The sequence below is a fragment of the Eutrema salsugineum genome, unplaced genomic scaffold (genome assembly GCF_000478725.1).
Source record: "Eutrema salsugineum unplaced genomic scaffold, Eutsalg1_0 scaffold_2, whole genome shotgun sequence".
In the NCBI taxonomy this organism is placed as follows: Eukaryota; Viridiplantae; Streptophyta; class Magnoliopsida; order Brassicales; family Brassicaceae; genus Eutrema; species Eutrema salsugineum.
The window spans coordinates 11,498,404-11,520,178 of record NW_006256829.1 but is presented as its reverse complement, the minus strand read 5'-3'; the positions used below and the strand labels follow the sequence as shown (position 1 = coordinate 11,520,178).

The 21,775-nt window shown below is 36.4% G+C and overlaps 3 protein-coding genes and 2 pseudogenes across 4 annotated transcripts; 3 read left to right on the top strand and 2 right to left on the bottom strand.

The window, feature by feature from the left end:
- The first annotated feature begins 362 nt into the window (after window positions 1-362).
- On the top strand, window positions 363-3,984 carry LOC18017746 (poly(A) RNA polymerase cid14). The gene is made up of 13 exons (XM_006401602.2): window positions 363-830; window positions 972-1,084; window positions 1,164-1,220; window positions 1,459-1,551; window positions 1,633-1,703; window positions 1,936-1,978; window positions 2,138-2,218; window positions 2,308-2,367; window positions 2,477-2,527; window positions 2,624-2,721; window positions 2,871-2,919; window positions 3,017-3,061; window positions 3,139-3,984. The coding sequence occupies exons 1-13, from the start codon at window positions 446-448 to the stop codon at window positions 3,739-3,741; spliced, it is 1,749 nt and encodes a 582-aa protein (XP_006401665.1). The 5' UTR covers window positions 363-445; the 3' UTR covers window positions 3,742-3,984.
- A 232-nt stretch (window positions 3,985-4,216) lies between these two features.
- LOC18017745 (E3 ubiquitin-protein ligase RMA3) lies at window positions 4,217-6,056 on the top strand. 2 transcript variants are annotated; one of them, XM_006401601.2, is made up of 2 exons: window positions 4,217-4,383; window positions 5,171-6,056. In XM_006401601.2, the coding sequence occupies exon 2, from the start codon at window positions 5,187-5,189 to the stop codon at window positions 5,916-5,918; it is 732 nt and encodes a 243-aa protein (XP_006401664.1). In that variant the 5' UTR covers window positions 4,217-4,383; window positions 5,171-5,186; the 3' UTR covers window positions 5,919-6,056. The 2 variants fall into 2 exon arrangements, with proteins under 2 accessions (XP_006401664.1, XP_024011421.1); XM_024155653.1 differs by having other exon boundaries at window positions 4,276-4,432.
- An 837-nt stretch (window positions 6,057-6,893) lies between these two features.
- On the top strand, window positions 6,894-8,897 carry LOC18017744 (vicilin-like seed storage protein At2g18540). The gene is made up of 8 exons (XM_006401600.2): window positions 6,894-7,548; window positions 7,680-7,725; window positions 7,819-7,868; window positions 7,957-7,998; window positions 8,108-8,221; window positions 8,319-8,397; window positions 8,497-8,568; window positions 8,667-8,897. Exons 1-8 carry the CDS (start codon window positions 6,920-6,922, stop codon window positions 8,712-8,714), a joined length of 1,080 nt encoding a protein of 359 aa, XP_006401663.1. The 5' UTR covers window positions 6,894-6,919; the 3' UTR covers window positions 8,715-8,897.
- A 149-nt stretch (window positions 8,898-9,046) lies between these two features.
- Window positions 9,047-10,764, bottom strand: LOC18017743 (annotated as a pseudogene).
- A 3,204-nt stretch (window positions 10,765-13,968) lies between these two features.
- LOC18017742 lies at window positions 13,969-20,714 on the bottom strand (annotated as a pseudogene).
- Window positions 20,715-21,775: the final 1,061 nt, after the last annotated feature.

Below are 21,775 nucleotides of genomic sequence, written 5' to 3'. Positions count from 1 at the left end.
TCTGTATTTGATGTACTAATATTAGATTGCAATATTAAAAAAACATTCAAATTTGTACAAAACCAAACCAAACCAAACCTAAATTCATTATGCATACAATTTTCTTTTTCCATTTCTGTTGTTTTTGTATATATAAAAAAAAATTACATTATGGAAGAAAATGTATAAGTTAAGCAATACCATTTTGCTACATTATTTATTTCTTTTTGAAAATTTTATTACACTCTAATGGTGTGTTTTGTTTTTACTCCTTTGATACGCCCAACAGAAAATTATAAAATTATTTTCCCCAAACTTTTCCTTTCCCCCTTTTTAAAAATTATTAAAATTAATTTTTTTTTGCCCCTTGCTTCCTTCTTCTTTCCGGACATATTTTTTGGGTTTGTATCTCTTGCCCGGCGGCTTCGAAACCCTAAACCCTAAATTTAGCTCCCGTCAATCTCCAATGGAGTCTCAAGCTAAGACGGAAGCTCCAGTTTTTGTATACGATACTCTTACCCCACTATCTCTCTCAGATTCGAATCAATCTCCGCCGTCAAATCAATCTCCAGAACCGCATGAAGATTCTCACCGCTACTCTGTCTTCCGCAACGAGATTTCTGATCTCACCGTCGATACCACGCCGGTGGAATCAGAAACGGTGGATTTCTTCTCACTGGACGTCGACGGCGGGATGAATGAGAACGGCGGCGAGTTAGTGACGCCGTTTGTGAGGGCGAAGAAGAGCAGGAAGAGGAAGAAAGAAATAGAAGCTGAGGAACGCAGATTAGAGACTAACTGGTTTAGTGAGGATAGCTTCTCTAAGATCCCAATGCTTCAATTGCATAAAGGTAATGTGGAAACACAAAAATCCTTCCAAAGTTGAGGTTTTTGTTGAAGTAGCTAAATGGTATTATACAACAGTGATTTCTATCTTTTGGTGTTGAAAACTTGCTGAGAAGCTTTTCTCTGTTTTGGTCTTGTTGTTGTAGAGATAGTAGATTTCTCCGATTTTTTGTCACCAACTCAAGAAGAGAAAGCGCAGCGTGATGAAGCAATGGACAATGTTAGAAGTGTTATTCAATATATCTGGCCAAATTGCAAGGTAAAACCTTTGAAAACCTCAAGTTTTCTCTCTTTGAGTAAACCGTATTCTCTAAATTCCTGCCTATTCTCTTTTGCAGGTCGAGGTTTTCGGATCATACAAGACAGGACTTTATCTTCCAACAAGTGATATTGATGTAAGTGTTAATCTTTCGCATCTTTGATTATGTGATAATAATTAACAAGAATGAGGAAGTTTGAGCTTAAGCACTTTCTTAAGAATGAGTCTTAACATGTTGATCTATGCCGGTATCGTCTGATTATGTCTATTTCTGACTGTACAGTTTTTCATCGTCAAAGTTAGTTGCCTGTAAAATATTGTGCTTGAAGAGATTTTTCATTTCTAAATCTTTTCCCTTTTGGTTGTATAAAAAGGTGGTCATTCTGGAATCTGGTATCAGTCCTCCACTAGGTCTAAAAGCACTCCGTAAGGCATTGTCGCGAAAGAAAATTGCAACGAATATTGTGGTATCTTTTACTCTCTTTCATAATATGGCAGTATCTCAGAGAGACCGTGTCTCATAATTAATTAGCTCTTTAATTGTGTAGGTGATTGCTAAGGCTCGTGTACCAATTATCAAGTTTGTCGAGAAGAAAAGCAATATTTCGTTTGATCTAAGGTTATTCTTATTTTTATTTACATGCTAGCTTCCCTTTCAGATCCGGTCTGCTTTTTCCTTGAATAGATTGTTAGCAGATTGATTTCTTAGAATTTTTAGCCTATTTTCCTTTACAAAAGCTTCGTGGTTTATGCTTGATAAATCTCTGTGAATTGAAGAAAATATATACACACACATATGACTTTGTGAATTTAGTTAGTATGAATTATTAAGTTTGGCACTGGCTTTGCAGTTTTGATATGGATAACGGACCAAAGGCAGCTGAGTTTATACAGGTTTGTGATAGTACATTTCTAATTTGGTGAAACTTATTCCCCTTTTTGAATCAGGTCTTGTTGCTCAAGATATTTCTCAGAATTTTTGTGAACTTCAGCTGAATTAATACTTGTTAACCAGCTGCGTAATCTCACGATAAATCTTGGATTATTTTTCAGGATGCTGTATTAAGGTTTCCTCCTCTACGACCATTATGTTTAATTTTGAAAGTATTTCTACAGCAGAGAGAACTCAATGAGGTCTGGAAATAGTTTAATTTTCTTTAATATATATCATCCTTCTTCACAGTGACCACCATTAAAATATTTGTCTTTAATATCTTTTGCAGGTGTACAAAGGTGGAATTAGTTCATATGCACTTATAGCAATGATCATTGCATTTCTCAAGGTAAAAGTGGTTACTTGATTTTCACATCACCAGATATTTTCACTTGCCGCCAACAAAAACATCTCTAAACCGAGCTTATTTTTGTATCTTTGTTTCTTTTATGAGACAGTACCTCAAGGATGGTCGAAGCCCACCAGAGCATAACTTAGGAGTTCTATTGGTATGTTTTTTTTTTCATTGCAACTTGAAGCTTTTGATTGTATTGGCTTCATTTGTTGGCTCAAATATATCATTCTTCTTTTTTTCCTCACTGTAGGTTAAATTCTTTGATTTTTACGGGCGAAAATTAAACACCGCAGATGTAGGTGTATCTTGCAAAAAGGGAGGTTCTTTCTTTTCAAAGTCCGACAAAGGGTAAGTAATTAAAACGACACTGGAGAGTTTAGTTACTTGATACTCATCTTAACCAGCTAATCTAAACCCCCTGAAACATCCACCTCTACCTGTTGTGTCTGTACATTCATATGTTTTTTTTTTGTCTTTTTCGTTTGTTGTCTCCCCAGTTTCCTGAACGATGCTCGGCCAGGGCTCCTCTCTATCGAGGATCCACAGGTCAGATTCCAGCTCTGTTTTTCTTTATAAACAAGAAACTTGGAATTTATTCGACAAAAGGTTAACATGGTTTTATTTGTTTATGTTGGATAATCAGGCACCAGAGAATGATCTTGGCAAGAGCTCATTCAACTATTATCAGGTTCTATTCCCTTCTCTAATTTATTAACAAAGTAAGATGATTAACATATACTCATTATGACGGTTTCTACTATACAGATTCGATCAGCCTTTGCAATGGCTTTGTCTACTTTAACAAACGCGGAAGCTATTCTAGCATTAGGACCAAACCGAAGCATTCTCGGCACAATAATCAGACCAGACCGGCTCTTGTTAGAGCGCAAAGGTGGGAAAAACGGGGACGTCACTTTTAACAGCTTGCTTCCCGGAGCAGGAGAGCCATTGCCAATGGCGAGTAACGGTAAAAGCAATGGCGGGCTTTTCTGCAATTGGCAACTCGAAGAAGACGAGGAAGGCTCGTTCCCAAGAGGGAACACTGCGAATGGAGACATTACTCCAGTAAGAGTCACTCCTGCTAAGAACACGATCAAAAACGCTGCTCGAAAGAAGAGGAGGCAGAGGCTGAAGAGCAAGATGAAGATGTTGGATGGAGAGGAAAAAGACGAGGAAGGCTCGTCCCCAAGAGGGAACACTGCGAATGGAGACATTACTCCAGTAGTAGTCACTCCTCGTATGAGTACGAGCACGAGCAAATACGCTGCTCGAAAGAGGAAGCAGAAGATGAAGAAGAAAATGGCAAAGGAAGAAGAAAAAGAAACGAGTTCGAACAAAAGACGACGGAAGAATGAGTCTGAAGCATGAAACGGCGGCGACTAATGCTGGCCAATTCAGCTGAAGCTACTAAAGAAGTCTTTTTCCATTGAAACCAGAAAGCTTCTGTCTCGGATAGAGGCTTTCGGTGTAAATTATAATTTGGTAAAAACAGATCTAATGCTGTTGTAACAAATTAAAAATTTACCATCAGTTTTGGGTAGGATCTAAAATTAAATGATGTCATTTTTCAACAATTTTGGTATTGCTCTGTTTAGTTTTTATTTTTGTTTATACAGTTTGTTTTGTTTCATATTTAATTTCAAGTGTTCGGTGCTATTAGAAGGAATGATTAGAGAGATTTGCAGGGAAAGCTGAAAATGATTTTAGGATTAGCATTATCTTTTTCCTTACTGAAAAAAAAAATATTTATTTTCATAATATCTTGGATTATATTGTCAAAATATCGGTATAAACTAATCTTAAAAAGACGAAGAACAAGTCGTCAATCATTATCGTGTTCGTGGTCGTCACTAACATCAACATCATTATCGATCATCGTTTTAAAAAGCCTACGTGGAAATCACCTTTACCTCTTGCTCTCTCAAAATCTTCGAATCCCTTTGAGATTCCTCTTCTTCCGCCTTCTCCTTCGCGGTATAATCGTCGTCTTCTTCGTTCATTTCCGACACGGTGAGTTCTCTCATCTGAGGATTTATCCGCATCCATTCTCATCCGATTGGTAACCCTCCAATTTTCTGGATTTAGGAGAAATAATTGGTTTTTTTCGACCAAAAAAAAAAAGGAGAAATAATTGTTTTTTTTCATCGTTAATGATATGCTTGGAATCGTAAATGAAGTTTCTTGGTTCCCTAATCTGAAGTTTTTTCAGACATAATTTTTGCATTGTGATTGACTTGCTTAGAATTTTTGATCTTTCGACATTATTAGTCAAATCAGATCAATCAATGGCTTTTTTTTCTTTCTTTATGGAATACTTATCTCTAACATCTCGTTTATTTTCATCAGATTCTGAGTTAGATGATAAAAAATCACCATTTCACAGAATTCATAAAGGCAAGATAGGCATTTAAGTTTGTATGATTATTAGATATAGCTTCCCTTTGATGAATCTCTTGCCTCTTATGAGCTCTTCACTGACATAACTTTCTATTTTCATTCTCAAGAGTTTTTTTTTCTCTGCTGTTGGGTTCTCATAAAGTTCTGGACTTTACTTTACTAGATATACGAATTCTTCATCATGACTCTATTGTGAATCTCTGCATCTTGTGAGCTATTCCGTGACCTAACTCTGTATCTTTACTTTGAACTTTAAAGCCGTCTCTGTAGTGGATTAGTGTTGTTTTCAATATCAAATGTTTTATGGCTATTCGTTTCGTAGAGTCCTGTGCATATTATGCATACCGTTTAGTGAGAGTGATAGTTAGCTTATGACCTTATTGTGTTTTCCCTGAATCAGGATCTTACTAACCCCTATGGAAGGCAACTTCTTCAGATTCGATGCGCAACGAGCACATGGTGATGGTTTTGTACTGACACAAAAGCCTAATCACATCACGGTCCCAACAGAAGTCAACTCTAACGAAACCGGCTGTTTCGATTGCAACATCTGTCTCGAAACGGCACACGATCCAATCGTCACTCTGTGTGGTCATCTTTTCTGCTGGCCTTGCATTTACAAATGGTTAGATGTGCAAAAATCATCTCCTGTCTCCATTATTCAAAAGCAAAACTGCCCTGTCTGCAAATCCAACATCTCCATCGGTTCATTAGTTCCTCTTTACGGAAGAGGCATGTCTTCTTCCTCTTCTTCTGATTCAGAAACCACGATGATTCCTCAAAGACCGGCTTCGTCTCCTTTAAACAGTCTGATCCATCCAGCTTCACATCTCAACCCGAGCTTGCAACATCACCATCAAGCTCAGTCTCCTCGTCTTCATTACGGTGGCTTAGCTGCAACGGAATCATCCACTGATCTCGCCAATGCAGTCATGATGAGTTTCTTGTACCCGGTTATAGGAATGTTTGGTGACATGGTCTACACGAGGATATTTGGAACACTTACAAACACTTTAGCTCGTCCTTACCAATACGCGCGATCCAACAACGAGAACACCAACCAGAGAATGGTGCAGCTAGAGAAATCTCTGCATCGGGTATCAATCTTCTTCCTCTGCTGCATTCTCCTCTGTCTTTTTTTGTTCTGAGTCACTTGTTGTTAGTTCTTCTAGCTCTAGTTTTTGTGCAGTCTGTGTTGTACATAACTTGCTTGATCAAAGAGCTGTATGTAATTATTAATTAAAGTCAATAGTGGCAGGCCTATTGTCTTTGTTGTACCTCCTGAACTATACTCTACATAGTTGTGCATGTATATCCCTGACCTTTTTGTATGCTACAGAAACATATGAACATATTGTCGTTTTTTTTGTTAATTTAGCTCTCCTCTTGGAAAACAAAAGCCAAATACCAAACACAGTCTCATTAAGTAAACTTTCAAGGATGTTACAATTAGTCTAAAAACAAAACAAAATAAAAAATGAGGCAGATTGAGAAGTATAGATATATATTGGGTCCAGGATACTTGTTTCGTCTCCACACAAAATGTCTCATTGTTGACAGAAACAAATGCAGAGATCTCCAATGTCTTCAATGTAATTAGCGGCAATTTCTCCATATTTATCATGTTCTTGCAGAAACACCATAAGTCTTTGACGGATGTCTATTTAATTAATTAACGGTGTCATCGAAATAATTTTATATTTTGACTGTCATTGGTAATCTGCGGAAGCGGAATTGTGGAATTGTGTTTTTAAACGCGATTTAAAATTTTGCCAATCAAAAAAAATTTGCGAAATGAAAAATAAAACGCGAAAACGCAGTTTAAAAATTATGTTTTGAAATTTCATAATCCAAACCGAAACTGCGAAGGAGCGGTGAAAAACTACGTTTTTCTTAATAAAAATACAAAAAAAAATCCATTAAACAGAAAGTGATTAAATTGCTTATTTCATTTCGCAGGTTTTTTTTCGCCATTCCGCCATTATGTTTTTTATAGGGCTTGGATCAACCACTTTTACAATGGGCTTGGATCAATCACTTTTTATGATGGGTTTGGATCAGTCACAGCCCAATCCTTTGGGATTATAAACGTTTCATTACACCTTCGAACGCTCCCAGGGTCGAGATAGCTCGCCGGCGATTTAGGGAGATGGGAAAAGACCACGACCGACCTCCGCCGGAGAACGCAAAAGTCGACGTGGAGGATAGAGACAACAGAACAAAAGATTCTCGGAGGAAACCGAGCGTTGCCGGAAAGGATTCCGGCGAGGAAGAAGATGTGAGTCGCCGTGAATCCAAGAGGAAATCAAAAGACGGCAAAGAGTCTGACTCAGGTTCGGGTTTGGAAAGTGGTAGCGAGTCCGAATCGGAGAAGGAAGAGAGACGTAGGAGTAGAAAATCGAGAGGGAAAAGGAAATCTGATCGGAGATCTCGGAGCAGACGAAGTAGGAAACACTATGATGATTCGAGTAGCAGCTCGGATTCGGAATCGGAATCCGAGTCGGATTATTCGTCGGAATACTCGGATTCTGAGGAGAGTGAGAGTGAGGATGAGAGGAGGAGGAGGAAGAGGAAGAGAAGGGAGAGGGAAGAGAGAGAGAGGAAGAGAAGGAAGCGAGAGAAAGAGAAGAAGAAGAGGAGGAAGGAGAAAGGAGTTGATGGAGATAGGAAGAGAAAAGAGATGAAGAAGAAGAAGGAGAAGAAATCTGAGAAAGGGAAGAGAGGAGCCGTCACTGAATCATGGGGAAAGTATGGAATCATCAGAGAAACTGATATGTGGTAGAGTTTCTGTCTTTTTTTTTTTGGAAGATCTTGAGCTCTGACATAGAGCTATACAATGTTGAGTCTTTGTGGAGATTGAAATCTTGATTACAGTTTGATATTGAAGTTGTTGATTGCTTATATGTTAGGAATAAACGACCAGAGTTCACAGCATGGTTGCTTGAAGTAAAAGAGGTACATTTATCATTCTCTATAGCCTTATATAAGTCTTAATCGATTAATCTAAAATTTAGCAAATTGAGTTTGGTTGTCTGTCTGCTCCTACAGGTTAACTTGGAAAGCCTGCCACCTTGGGAAGAGAAGAAAATGTTTAAAGAGTATGTACTGTGATTTAGATTTAATCTCGAGAGTTTATGTTTATATGGTCTTTTAGTTTCTGATCAATATGTTTTGATTCTTCCACAGTTTCATGGAAGATCACAATACTGGTACATTTACTTCCAAAAAGTAAGCTTCTTTTTCTTGTGGATGCAATATGCGTAAAACATTGTTGAGTAGTTGTTTTTATTATGGTGAAAGATAAGTTGTTGAGTCGGTATCTATCTGAATCTTGTAGATACTATGACATTGATGGTTACTATAGACGTAAGTTGGAGAAGGAGATGAAAAAGGGTTTGAAGAAAGCTGGGAAGAGTGAACGAACTGTGTTCAATGACGAGGAACAACGCCGGTAACTAAAGATTCTTACTTTTACATCATGAGTCACAACAATACATAGTAATACTTAGAAAAAGGATCTCTCTGTTTTTGTTTGTGCTTGTTTTTAGGCTAGAGATGCAGGAAGCACGCGAAAAGCAGAAGGAAGAAGAAGTGATAGCTCTAAAGCGATCAATGGAAAGTGGAATGGTCAGTATCGTTTATGAAATCATCGCTGTTTGCATTTGTCAATATAATAATATGGTTACTTGCACAAATCTTCTTACGTTGATTATCATCCAATGGCAGGCTCAAGCTATGAAAGAGCAAGCTCGGCTAAAGGAAGAAATGGTCTACTTGTACAAGATTGGGGACATGGAGGTTCGATACATACAAAAACTCTATACCTCTCTTCATCCTCATTTTTTTCATTTTTCGATTTCGTCATTGATGTTCGGTTTAATCTTAATGCATTGCAGGGTGCAGCTGCTATTCAGAGAAGGTTGGATCCAGATGTTCCAATGTAATGTGGAGATTTTTAACAATTTCTCTCACAAATCCTAAAATTGTGCTCCCAGACTCAGACTTTGTAACATGGCAATCAGAAAAACCAGATTTTCGTTTCCTAGACATGAGCAATTAAGCATGATATTGTTTTTGTTTCAACAATTATCTTATTAGACGTATACAAATTATGAAGTACAATCTTTTGTTATACCCATTCACACTGATCATAACATTACATAACGTAGACAATAAAAACATAATGACAATTGACAAGCGTTAAATATAAAAACAAAGCATTGCACAAATCATATAGAAAATAGGAAAATGGGGGTATTATTGGTAATTGTCGAATCTATTTATAGATTTCGATGAGGAAAAATGGATAAACTGGACATACTATGTCACAACGAGAAAAACCTGATGCATATGCTATATTTTCAAACTCTGAAAGAGATCTCTCCTTACCACCCGAACATTGTGTTAACATTGTCATGTCCAAACACAATGTTCGAACATATATCTCCTCCGCTCTTCGCTTCTTCTGGTATAACCATTTCCACAATTATCATTTTTCCATTTATGGAAAGACTTTTCCAACAGTTTTTAAGAATTTGTACGCATTGTTCATCCGTCCAATCATGTAAGATCCACTGTCATAATGTTATATGACTTCAGAACTTCAAAATCAGAATTGTATTTGTTTATTGGTTGAGATGTTATTAATTACCATATGACTTACTTTCATGAATATGGCATCCCCTTTTGGAATCCTTATAAACATATCTCCCGCTTCATGTTTTACACCTAACAACAGTTTTACGAAACTTAAGAAACTGTCCTGATGTCACGTTTTATGAACAGCAAGATTAATGCGTACAATAATAATCAAGCTTAACATTTTTTTGTTGGAAATATTTACAAACTCCTATTCTTTCAAAATTTCTTGTTAGATAGAGGCATATAAGTATTGATAATTAAAACTACAGTAATTAAAATTTTCAATCATAATAAAGAGAATAAAAATGAAATTTTTAGTTATAGTAAACGTGTATTGGATTTTGAGTAGTGATAAATTTCCTCAAACCTGCTAATTTTCTACCTATAATATATATATATATATATATATATATATATATATATATATATGACAAAAAAAAAACAAAACAAAATGTAATCACATGACTCATACCGGGATAAGGAGGAGCATGGGCTAAAACCGGAGCTAGATCGAAATTGATACCCATAATATGAGGATACTTCGAAGTGATGAGACCTAGTGTGTTACCAAGTCCTCCTCCTACATCCACCAAAGTCTTCACATCTTTGAATCCTTCATAAATTTTTAGAACCTTCTCCATAACCATGGTGGAAGATTCTGACATAGCCTTGTTAAATATCTTACGATATTGTTCATCCGACTGCAAATATTCGAATAGTTTCATCCCATGAGCAGAGCTGAATGCATCACTTCCTTCTAGTATTACATCCTTGAGATGTCTCCTGTTGAATAAAATTGTCAAATTGATCTTTTGATAGTAAATGTTAACCAGATTAATTAGTGAGATGGTCATAGTAATGGTTTATTGTTGTAAAAGATTAATCAACTATAATTTTATGTGTTAGTTTTCCAAAAAAAAAAATGTACCAAGTCTTAATGTTGACATCGCTAAGGTTCATCATCATGAGAGGCGCAAAAGAGCCTGAGCCATCATTACTGTTTAAGAGAAACTTGCATACAGGCTCGGCTCCATATACCCTCCCGATTTTTTTGGCTTGACTGCTATCTTCTACCACAACATTACGGCACTTTAGGATCGAATAGCTAGCGAGTAACCGCAGCATACGGTCCAGCAACACCGGAGCCTTGGGATTACTAGGTTTGGTTGGGAGTCTTAGTGCTATTTCAGAAGGTGAGAGCCACAATCCATCGTCTATGTTGGCTAGGGTGTCGATGACACCGAGCTCCATGGCGGCTTTGAGAACCATGGGGAAGGCGGCTGCGTTTGAAAGCCTCCTAGCTAGCAAGCTGGCCTCTTCTTCAACTTGTTGTTCTTCTTTGATTAGACCAGGTTTAGGCTTAGAGTAAATGGTTGTGGTGGGCACTCCAAAATGGTTTTCCATTGTTCTTGTTTGATTTGGAGGGCTCTTGCAAACTTTGTGCCTTTTTATAGGGAGAATCTCAATGGTGTCAGAGACATTTCGTTAGGTGGCTAATTAATAACTTAAGATTAGATTTTCAGCTAACATTATGTCTTTTGTTTTTTTTTTTTCTTCAGCACATTATGTCTATTATTTTGATAGTTATGGTTAATTTATAAGCCAAAACGGCCATGTAGGCGAGAGGATGTTCGTTCAATTAGCCAGTTTCATTAAGTTGAGACCAGGTGTCCTATTCAATTTCATTAAGTTGAGACCAGGTGTCCTTTGAGATTGAAACAAAATCAATCGTATCAGAAATCTCGACTACAGCTTTACAAAAAAAATGTGTGACATGTGGTCATAATAATCAAGCAAATATCATAATCTATTTTAGCTGATTTCTGGAACTTGTGAATTTTTTGGAACACAAGTATTTGAAGACTTTTAGGTGTTTTACAAGTAAAAATAAATTTAATTTTCTTCCTTGATTTTGTTTTTTTTTATATAATAGTAAAACCTCTATAAATTAATAATGTCGGGACTATGATATTTTATTAATTTATCGTGATATTAATTTATACTATAAATTATTAATTATTAATTTATAAAGAAAATTTGCTTTCAACTAATAATTTAAAAAAAAATCTTTAGAATAATGTTATATTTTAAAATTTTAACAAATCTTGTAATATAAATTATGATTAACAATGATCATAGTAAAATAGTTTTTTAATACCATATTAGATTATTCATGTAAAAATATACATATTCATAAGTTTAAAATTTATAAAAAAAACTATAGTTACTATCTGTATATTGATGGTAAAATTGAAGATAACATTACAATACATTTAAAAACATTTACAGGTAAGAAAATTAATCATCACATCAAAAAATCATCAAAAATTTTGAATGTATATCATAAAACACTAATAAAAACTACTGATATAATAATTAGAGAAATAAGATCTAATGAGATTTCAACCTTAACTAAAAGCAAACACATTAGTCATATTTAAAAAAATTATATTTACATATATTTACAAAAAATTATATAATTATTAATTTATGTTTTTGTTGGGACCATATATTTACATAGGGGTTTCAAAAAACTTTATTATCTTATTATCTTATCGAATTTGCTAGATTTTTACAGTGGCCCAACTTGGGATGAGCAAAATTTATTAATTTATAGTGATTATTAATTTATCGAATATTAATTTATAGAGGTTCTACTGTAAGTGTTATTCAGATTCAACCGTTTTTTTCTAATGTAATTATGTACTATGATAGTCTATTTTAACTGTACCCCTAATGTGGAGTGGAGACCAATAACAGTATGATCTGTCACTAATAAATGAATAGTAAACAAAATATCTCGTCAGTAAAAAGTTTAGAGAGAGGGATAGGTAAAATTGGTAAACTCAAGATTTTAATTTCCATTTATTTCCAGAATCTGTATTTCTCTAAAACGTCTTCTTCTTCAATCAACTTCTTCAGATTTATATTTTTTCGATTTCTGGTATATGTGAAGAAGTTTGTAAGAATTTATTTAGTTATTTATGTCATCAAAATATACTTATTTTTTCGGATACTGGTCTTAAAAGAATTCTGGAAATAAAGAATGTTTAAGTTGGACCAATTTTAAGTTGGGTGACCTATAGCAAAATGATCTGCAGTATCGTATGAATGATAACAAAGCACGGAGAAAGATTATATGGTGGTTACAGAAACAATAGACAAGTCTTATGAGCCTCCCGGACTAACACACCGACCACTGATCTTGAGAGAACTCCAGAATTAAAGGTGCTTAAGCTGGAGCAATTTCAGAATAGGTAACCTACCGGGAAGTGATCCATGGTACTGTGTGAGTGAAGACAAAACACGGAGAAAGATTACGTGGTGATTGCAGGGATCGTAAACAAATTTTATGAGCCTCCCGAACTGATAAACCGACAGTCAGACAATAATGGACTATCGGGCCTAAAAAGAAGACATTGAACCAATAGACTTAAAGAGAGGATGTTGGACTCACGAGCATAAATTAAGGGTGTTGAATTCATTAAAAAAGTAAGAATTGATAACTGATCCGTCTAGTTCTCTAAATTGGAAAACGGAATCGAAGTCTCACAGTTGAATGACGATCCGTCTAATTCCACAAAAGAAAAGCGGGATTGGGGTCTCACAATATCCCTCTCCTTTTTTTTCCCTTTCACGGTAATCTATGCACCATTCCTTGTTCTTTGCCCGATTTACAAATGTTTCTATTTCGCAATTGTAGGCTTTTGTAGCTACGTACTAATGATTTTTTTCCGAATTCGTTTTTATCACCTCTTTTTCATTTTCTTGCCATTTGACTTCCGAGAGATCAATTCGATTTGACTTTTTGGTTCAGAAGGAAGAAGAAGTGATAGCTCTAAAGCGATCAATGGAAAGCGGAATGATCAGTATCGTTTATGAAATCTTGCTGTGCGCATTTGCCATATAATAATATGGTTACTTGCACAAATCTTCTTACGTTGATTATCATCTAATGGCAAGCTCAAGCTATGAAAGAGCAAGCTCGGCTAAAGGAAGAAATGGTACTTGTACAAGATTGGGGACATGGAGGTTTGATACATACAAAAACCCTCATACCTCTCTTCATCCTCAGTTTTTCATCTTTTCGATTTCGTTATTAATGTTTAGATTAATCTTAATGCATGCAGGGTGCAGCTACTATTCAGAGAAGGTTGGATATGTTCCAATGTAATAGGGTTATTGGTTTCTTATTTTATTTTGAAGGATTTGTCAAGCCAAATCAAATCAAATGTTACTTGTTTCTGTTTTTAAAATCCATGTTTAAATTTTATGTTACTGGTTTTATAATTTATAAATACTAAATTTTTGTTTGTTTGTTAAGCTTTTTCTAGATCACACGGAAAATGATGAAATCAACCCCAACAATCGTTTTACTAGACTGAGAATTATTGTTTCGACATAGTAATCTTTTGTAAAACCCTTTCACACGGTTCATAACACAACACAACGTAGACATTAAAACATTATGACAAACGTAAAAATATAAAAACAAGACACTGCACAGATCACATACCAAACATAGGAAAATGTGGGTATTACTGGTAATTGTGGAATCTATTTATAGATTTCGATGACGGAAAATGGATAAACTGGACATACGATTTTACAACGAGAAAAACCTGATGCATGTGCTAAATTTTCAATCTCAGAAAGAGATCTTTCTCTACCACCCGAACTTTGTGTTAACATTGTCATGTCCATACCAAACACAATGTTTGAACATATATTTCCGCTCTTCACTTCCAGTGGTGTAACCATTTCCACTACGATCAGTTTTCCATAGTCCGGAAGACTAACCCAACAGTTTTTAAGGATTTTTATGCAATCTTCGTCCGTCCAATCATGTAAGATCTACTGTTATGATTTGAGATTATAATTATACTTTATTATATAACTTCAGTATGCAAATTTGTAATTATTTATCGGTTGAGATATATATGTGTAGGGCTTACTTTCATGAAAATAGCATCTCCATTCGGAATATTTGTAAACATATCTCCCGCTGCATGTTGTACGCCTGAAACCAATATTACTTAGAATCAAAACCCCACATGTATAGATTTATCACTACAAAAAAAACATCATTTTACAACGGCCGAAATGGTCGTTAATTCGTCGTAATAGGGCCATTACGACGGATTACCGACGATTTCGAAATCGTCGTAAAGTCATCGTCGTAATAGACAAATCGTTGTAAAATCGTCGTATAATATACGACAGTTTTGTTTCGTCGTAACGTCGAGGGAAACAAAATCGTCGTAAATGCGTCGTACAGTTTACGACGAGTTTACATCGAATTGCGTCGACTTGGTCTTCGCCTAGACCGTTGTTAAGTGGTCGTTAATGGTCGACGTAAGATCGTCGTAAAATGTACGACGCATGAATCGTCGTAAATCAATCGTAAAGTATTTCTTCATTTCGTCGTAAAATCGTCGTAACGCTCAGACGTATAATCGTCGTATTTGTCGTCGTACATTGTAGTCGTAAATTCGTCGTAATATTTACGACGAATGTACGACGGTTTGAATAAATCTATTACGACGATTATACGACGTTTAATATAATTGAAAATTAAAAAAAAATAATAATTCGAATTTAAATTTAAATAAAAAAATAATTTACAATTTAAAATTTATGAAAATTTGAAATTAAAATTAATTGTAATTTACAAAAAAACCCTACAGATCTAAATCTAAATCTAAATCGATCCCGTCGATCCCGTCACCGGCCTCCTCCCCATCATCCTAGACGTGTTCCTTGCCGGGTCTTCGGTTTGATGCTTCCGCCGGCGCCTGATCTCCGGCTCTAGGAGGCTCAACCCCGAGAGATCAGAACATCTCCTCGTCCGTCTGCACCGGCGGTTGCGTCCTAGTGGATGACCCGGCGGCAGACGATCCGACAACCCCATCAGCCCGCAGCTTGTCCAACTGCGCCATGAGTACCGGGTTGTCGGCTCCCATGATCTCGAATAGACCGTAAAGCTGGTCAATCCTCGTCTCGTACCGGATCCGCATCTGATCGATCTCTTGGCGGATAACCGGATCCGGGACCCGGACGTGACCAGTCGCCGTAGCTCTCGGGGTATCACGGATGGACCCAATCCCTAATATCCGCCCCTTTTTCTTTGGGGCAACCTACAAATATTTAAAAACATTATGGTTAGAAATATAATTTAAAACTAAAGTTACATTAATTAAAAATAGTAATTAAAATTACCTCTTCGAAGATCTGGTCCATCTCCGCCACCGTCAGCGCCGGGGTCGATTGGACCGAGCTACCTCCGGGAGACGTTTGACGCGCCTGCTGAGTCAGCTGCGTCTGTCGCTCCTCGATCACCGCACAAGCGGCGTTGTAGATCTCCTCCGCCTGAGGATCCGTGAATTCGCCGTTACACTTTTTATGCGTCTCGGCGAAAACCTTCATCATCGGAGGAAGTTCTCCTCCGTTATCTTCGACCTACAAAATCAAAATGAAAAAATTAATTAGTATCAAGAAATAAGAGTTAATTATTTGAAAACAAAAAAATTAATGATTTTAATTTACTTACCATCATAAGCCGTCTTCCGGCAAAAGGAATCTGGCCGGAAGTGTGCGGGACGTTCTTCCAATTTCCCGCATCGTCAGTAGCGTTCATGAAAAATATTTTGATTAGAATCTATTATAAGAAAAAAAATAATGTAAATATTATTGAAATTAACTACGACTTACCTAGATCTGGAACACTTGGCGGCCGTAGTCTAGTTGTGCGGATCCAACCAGTACTGGACAAGGCCCCGCCAGACGGTATTGGACATAGGCGCCGGCTTGGCCTTGTCGCCGTCGACCTCGCACTTCCATTTCGTCGTGGACATAGGCGCCGGCTTAGCTCTTTTGCGTGTTCGTACTTTCGGTGCAAAATAGTATGAAGTGAAGTGTGAAGTCTCTTGCGTTAAGCTTCCCGCCACAATTGAGCCTTCCACTTTAGCTAGGTTTTTGGCTTTACCTTTAAGATGCTTCATGAAACGCTCGAACGGATACATCCACCTGTACTGAACGGGTCCACCGAGCTCTGCTTCGTATGGGAGATGAACAGGAAGATGTTCCATAACATCAAAAAATGATAGTGGGAAGATCTTTTCCAAATTGCACAACAAGATTGGAATATTCAATGCCAGTTGTGATATTACATCAACTGATAATGTTCGTGTACTAAGATCCCGAAAAAAGCACCAATGCCTCCAATAACTTCATGGACGTTTTTGGGCAAGAGTTCAGCAAATGCAAATGGAAATAATCGTTGCATAATGACATGGCAGTCATGGCTTTTCATCCTAGCAAACTTTACCCCCTTCTCAACAGATTTGGAAAGATTAGAGACATACCCATCAGGAAATTTAACGTCAGAAGAAACCCATCTGAACAATGCTGACTTTTGATCTGCACTCAACCGAAATACAGGAACTGGTGCTTTCCCGTTTCTCAGTAGATGCAACTCACTTCTGTTGCATAAATCAGGCAAGTCCAATCTTTATTTACCATTGTCTTTTGTTTTTCCCGCTACGTTCATAACTGTATGCATGATGTTATCAAAAAAGTTTTTTTCAATGTGCATGACATCAAGATTGTGTCTGAGCAGATGATCTTTCCAATAAGGTAGTTGCCAGAAGATACTTTTCTTGTGCCAATTATGATGAACTCCATAACCTTCAGGCATATTTGCAGGAGTGTGCCAGTTTCCCCCACGAGTTAATGTTTCTTCTGCCCTCCAATGATCTATTTGCGCCTGTATATCAGCTCCTGTTAAATTAACGGGTGGAGGGACACATACACTTTTGTTCTTCAAAAATAACCTCTTGTTCCACCGATATGGATGGTTATCCGGTAAAAACCTCCGGTGACAATCAAACCAACAAGTTTTTCTACCATGTTTTAGCTGAAACGCATCAGTTCGATGAAGACAATAAGGACAACATAGCCTCCCATGTGTAGTCCATCCTGATAGCATACCGTAAGCGGGGAAATCGCTTATTGTCCACATAAGCACAGCCCGCATAGTAAAATTTTTCCTCGTAGAACAGTCATATGTACGAACGCCAGTATACCATAACTGATTCAACTCATGTATGAGTGGCTGAAAAAATACATCGAGAGCTCGCTTCGGATGATTTTGACCTGGAACCAAAATACTTAGGAAAATAAATTCCCTTTGCATGCACAAAACTGGAGGAAGGTTATAAGGAGTTAGGATTACTGGTCATAATGAATATTGTCTACCAGACATACCAAATTGACTAAAACCATCAGTGCACAGACCAAGATAGACATTCTGTTTAAACTTAGCAAAATCTGGGTATACCATATTGAAGTGTTTCCATGCCTTTGCATCTGATGGATGAACAACTTCTCCATCTACTTGTGTATGTTCCGCATGCCATCTCATTGATGCAGCTGTCCTTTCAGATTGATAAAGTCGTTTTAACCTATCAGTTATAGGGAAATACCACATACGTTGGTACGGTATCCTTTTACGCCCACCAGTTTGAGGCCTGTATCTTGGTTTATGGCAAAATCGACATTCCTCCAGCTGATCATCGTCTTTCCAAAAAATCATACAATTGTCAAAACATACATCTATCATCTCAGAAGGTAGACCAAGACTAAAAATCAACTTCTGAATTTCGTAGTATGTTCCCGCTGCCAAGTTATCCTCCGGTAGATACTCCTTCAGAAGATCAACCCAATCATCCATGCAAACCTCAGCCAGGTTATGATCTGTTTTAATTGACATCATCCTAGCTGCCAACGATAATTTAGACAAGCCTTCTCTACATCCTTCGTAGATTGGCTGATTAGCATTGTCTAACAAATCATAAAATCGTTTGGCATCTACATTAGGTTCTTCAACAGCAATACCCGTATGCGTTTCATGAAATGCATCAGTCACCATTTCGTGCATCCTATCATGATCTACACTTTGGTCATATTGATACTGATTAGGCTGATGACCATAATTCGATTCATCAATATCAACATGACTTTGATAATTACTACTACTACCAGCATTCCCATGAGTATTACTGCCATATCCTTCTCCATGTAGATACCAAACAAAATATTGCGGCATAAACCCTCTATTTAATAAATGCGTCCACACGGTTTTGGTTAGTGTATACCTCGTATTCTTGCATTTCAAACAAGGACAAAACATTTTCCCACTATCTTTCGTTCTCTCCATATTTGTAGCTTGATACATAAATATTTCTAACCCGTTCTTGAACTCTTCTGTCAACGCCCCATCTGAATCTTTACGCATATACATCCAACTTCTTAGCTCGTATATAGACATCTTGAAAATAAACTCAAAATACTATCTCTTTTTATTGATTAGACAATAAAGGAGGTGGTCTCTTGTGTCACGTCTAGCCACGTGAATGAAGTAAATTAACTTTATAATATTATTACTTCTTTGATTCAAAGTAATATAACTCTTAATTCGGGTTTTCAGCAATGGACAACCCAATATATAAGGATTTACAACACTATACTAAAATTTAAAAGACCTACAATGGGTCTCCAAGATGAAGATGCTCTTATGTTTGAATGATGATGTGTTGTGATTGAATGAAGGAATGAAGATCTATTTATAGGAAAATTTCGGGCTTTACAACGCTTTTACGACGACTTTTTACGACGGTTTTACATTCAACAATAATATTACGACGAGTTTACGACGATTTTGCGATAAATTTTTTCATCTACAATTGTTAGGTAAACATGTTTTAAATGTTTTTCACCTAACTCTTTTTTCGACGTACAATCGTCGTAATATGTACATCGAAATGTAGTCGTCGTATATTCATCGTAATTTTGCGACGAATTTACGACGATTTTACATTTACTAGCAAATCTCTCGTTATCGATGTATAATCGTCGTAATTCGTCGTAAATTGTACGTCGAGTTTACGACGATTTTTTTATACGACGGTTTTAGGACGGTTTTTAAATTAGACGTAAGATCGTCGTAAAATCGTTGTAAATTTGCGACGATTTAATAACCGTCGTAGTGGACCGTTGGAAAACGATTGTTTTCTTGTAGTGTATAAGAAAAAGACTTGATGTCAGTGTGTTATAGCTTAACATTTCTACCTAATTGGCAATTTCATAAAATTTTGCATTGGATTCCACATTTCTTATTGGTACTTACCAACTACACTAAATATATAAATAAAATTCAATCATAGCAATAATTTTCCTTGGTGGGATTATTAAATTTGTATTGGAATACTAGTTTTACGAAATTCCCCTAGAACTGCCAATTTTCTAATTTTCTTGTACATGTTAATAATACAAATATGATTCGTACCGCGATAAGAAGGAGCACTGGCTAAAACCGAAGGTAAATCGAAATTGACACCCACAATATGAGGATAATTGGAAGTGATGAGACTTAGTGTGTTACCAAGTCCTCCTCCCACATCCACCAAAGTCTTCACATCTTTGAATCCTTCATAAACATTTAAAACCTTTTTCATAACGATGGTGGAAGATTCCAACATAGCCTTGTTAAACACTTCACCGAATTGCGAATCTGTTTGGATATATTCGAATATTTTCATCCCATGCGCATAACTGAAGGCATCTCTTCCTTCTAATATCATATCTTTGAGATGTCTCCTGTGAAACCAAAAATCTTTAGTAAATTGGTCCTGGACTGTTATAAAAGTAGAAATTAAGATTTAGTGAGATGGCATGCTCATAATTAATAACCGGTTTTTAATGTATTTGAAGAGTCAAGTATATTGTTTTTAATAATTTGTATTGTGTGCTATATCATGCGAATACTAATCAAACTACCAAGTCTTGATATAAACGTCGCTAAGGTCAACCATGCACAGAGACGCAAAAGAACCCGAGACGTCACTATTGTTTAAGAGAAATTTGCAGACCGGTTCGGCTGCAAATACCCTCTCGATTTTGTCGGTTTGACCGTTGTCTTCTAATACAACAGTACGGCATTTAAAGACTGAATAACTGGCGAGAAACCGGAGCATCCGGTCTAGCAAAACCGGAGCTTATGGGTTGCTCGGTTTGGTTGGGAGTCTTAAAGCTATCTCAGAAGGTGAGAGCCACAAACCGTAGCCGAAAATGGCTGTGATGTCGATTACGCCGAGCTCCAAGGGGGCTTTGAGAACCATAGGGAAGGCGGCTGCGTTGGCCATCCTCCTCGCTAGCAAACTGGCCTCTTCTTCAACTTGTTGTTCTTCTTTGGTTGGATCCGGTTTAGGGTGAATGGTTAAGGGCACTTGAAGATTGTTTGCCATTTTTTTTTTTGAAGATAGAAAATTAGGAAGTGATGCAAAAGATGTATGGGTTGGTCGGTTGGTATAAAAATTTCACACTTTGTCCCAATTTATAAGGTGAGATCTCAATAATGTTACAGACAATTGGTTAGGTCATGAAATGATCCAAGATTATTTAATATTTTTTTTTTGCCTAGATTATACAGTACGTCTTTCTTTTTCCTTCAGACAATTGCACATTATGTATACTATTTTGATTGATTTTTTTTGTTAAATTACAATTTTGATTGTTATGGTTTATTTACAAACGAAAGTGGCAAAGTGGGCAAGAACGTAACATGTTAGGTCAATAAGCATTGTGCTAACATTGTCATGTAATGTCAATACCGAACATTGTGTTAACGTTGTTATGTCCATGCCCGAACATCTATGTCTCCGCCCTTCAGTATTCACTATTATCAGTTGTCCATTTTTTATTATAAAATATACTCATTTCATAATAGAGTTTAGTTTTTTTTTTTTCAAAATAGAAAATGTTTTCACAACCCTATGGATATGGAGTATTAAAAAAGATTCAAAAGCTAAGAATTAAAGTGATTTATTTTCATTGACTTGCAAACATTGAAACATGAAATGTTTTTGCTTAGAAAATGTAAAAAGTAAAGAGCTTCTCAATGTGCGTGTTTTTAATAAACGCAAACTACTTTACCTATCTCGTTTAAAGTCAATCAATTAGGTAAGGTAGTTTGCATTTATTATTTTTTACATAAATTTTAGATAAATTTAGAGTCCATGAAAAACTCATTTTTAATCGTTGGTCATCATATGTACAATTCTTTCTTACTAGACTAAATTCAATTTATTGTTCAAAGTTGTGTTACTAACCAGATTTAATTCTACATAAAGGACTGTTGTAAAAATAATAGAGGCACTTTCGTTATTAAACCCAAGGTCCGGCTTCATAGTATTTACCATCGTTTTATGTTCCAGTGTATCTCCAAAGTTTATGATCATATGAAGCTTTTTTTTGATAAAATGTTGTGGAACTGACTTTTCCACAGTTTCAAGGAGGCTCTTACATT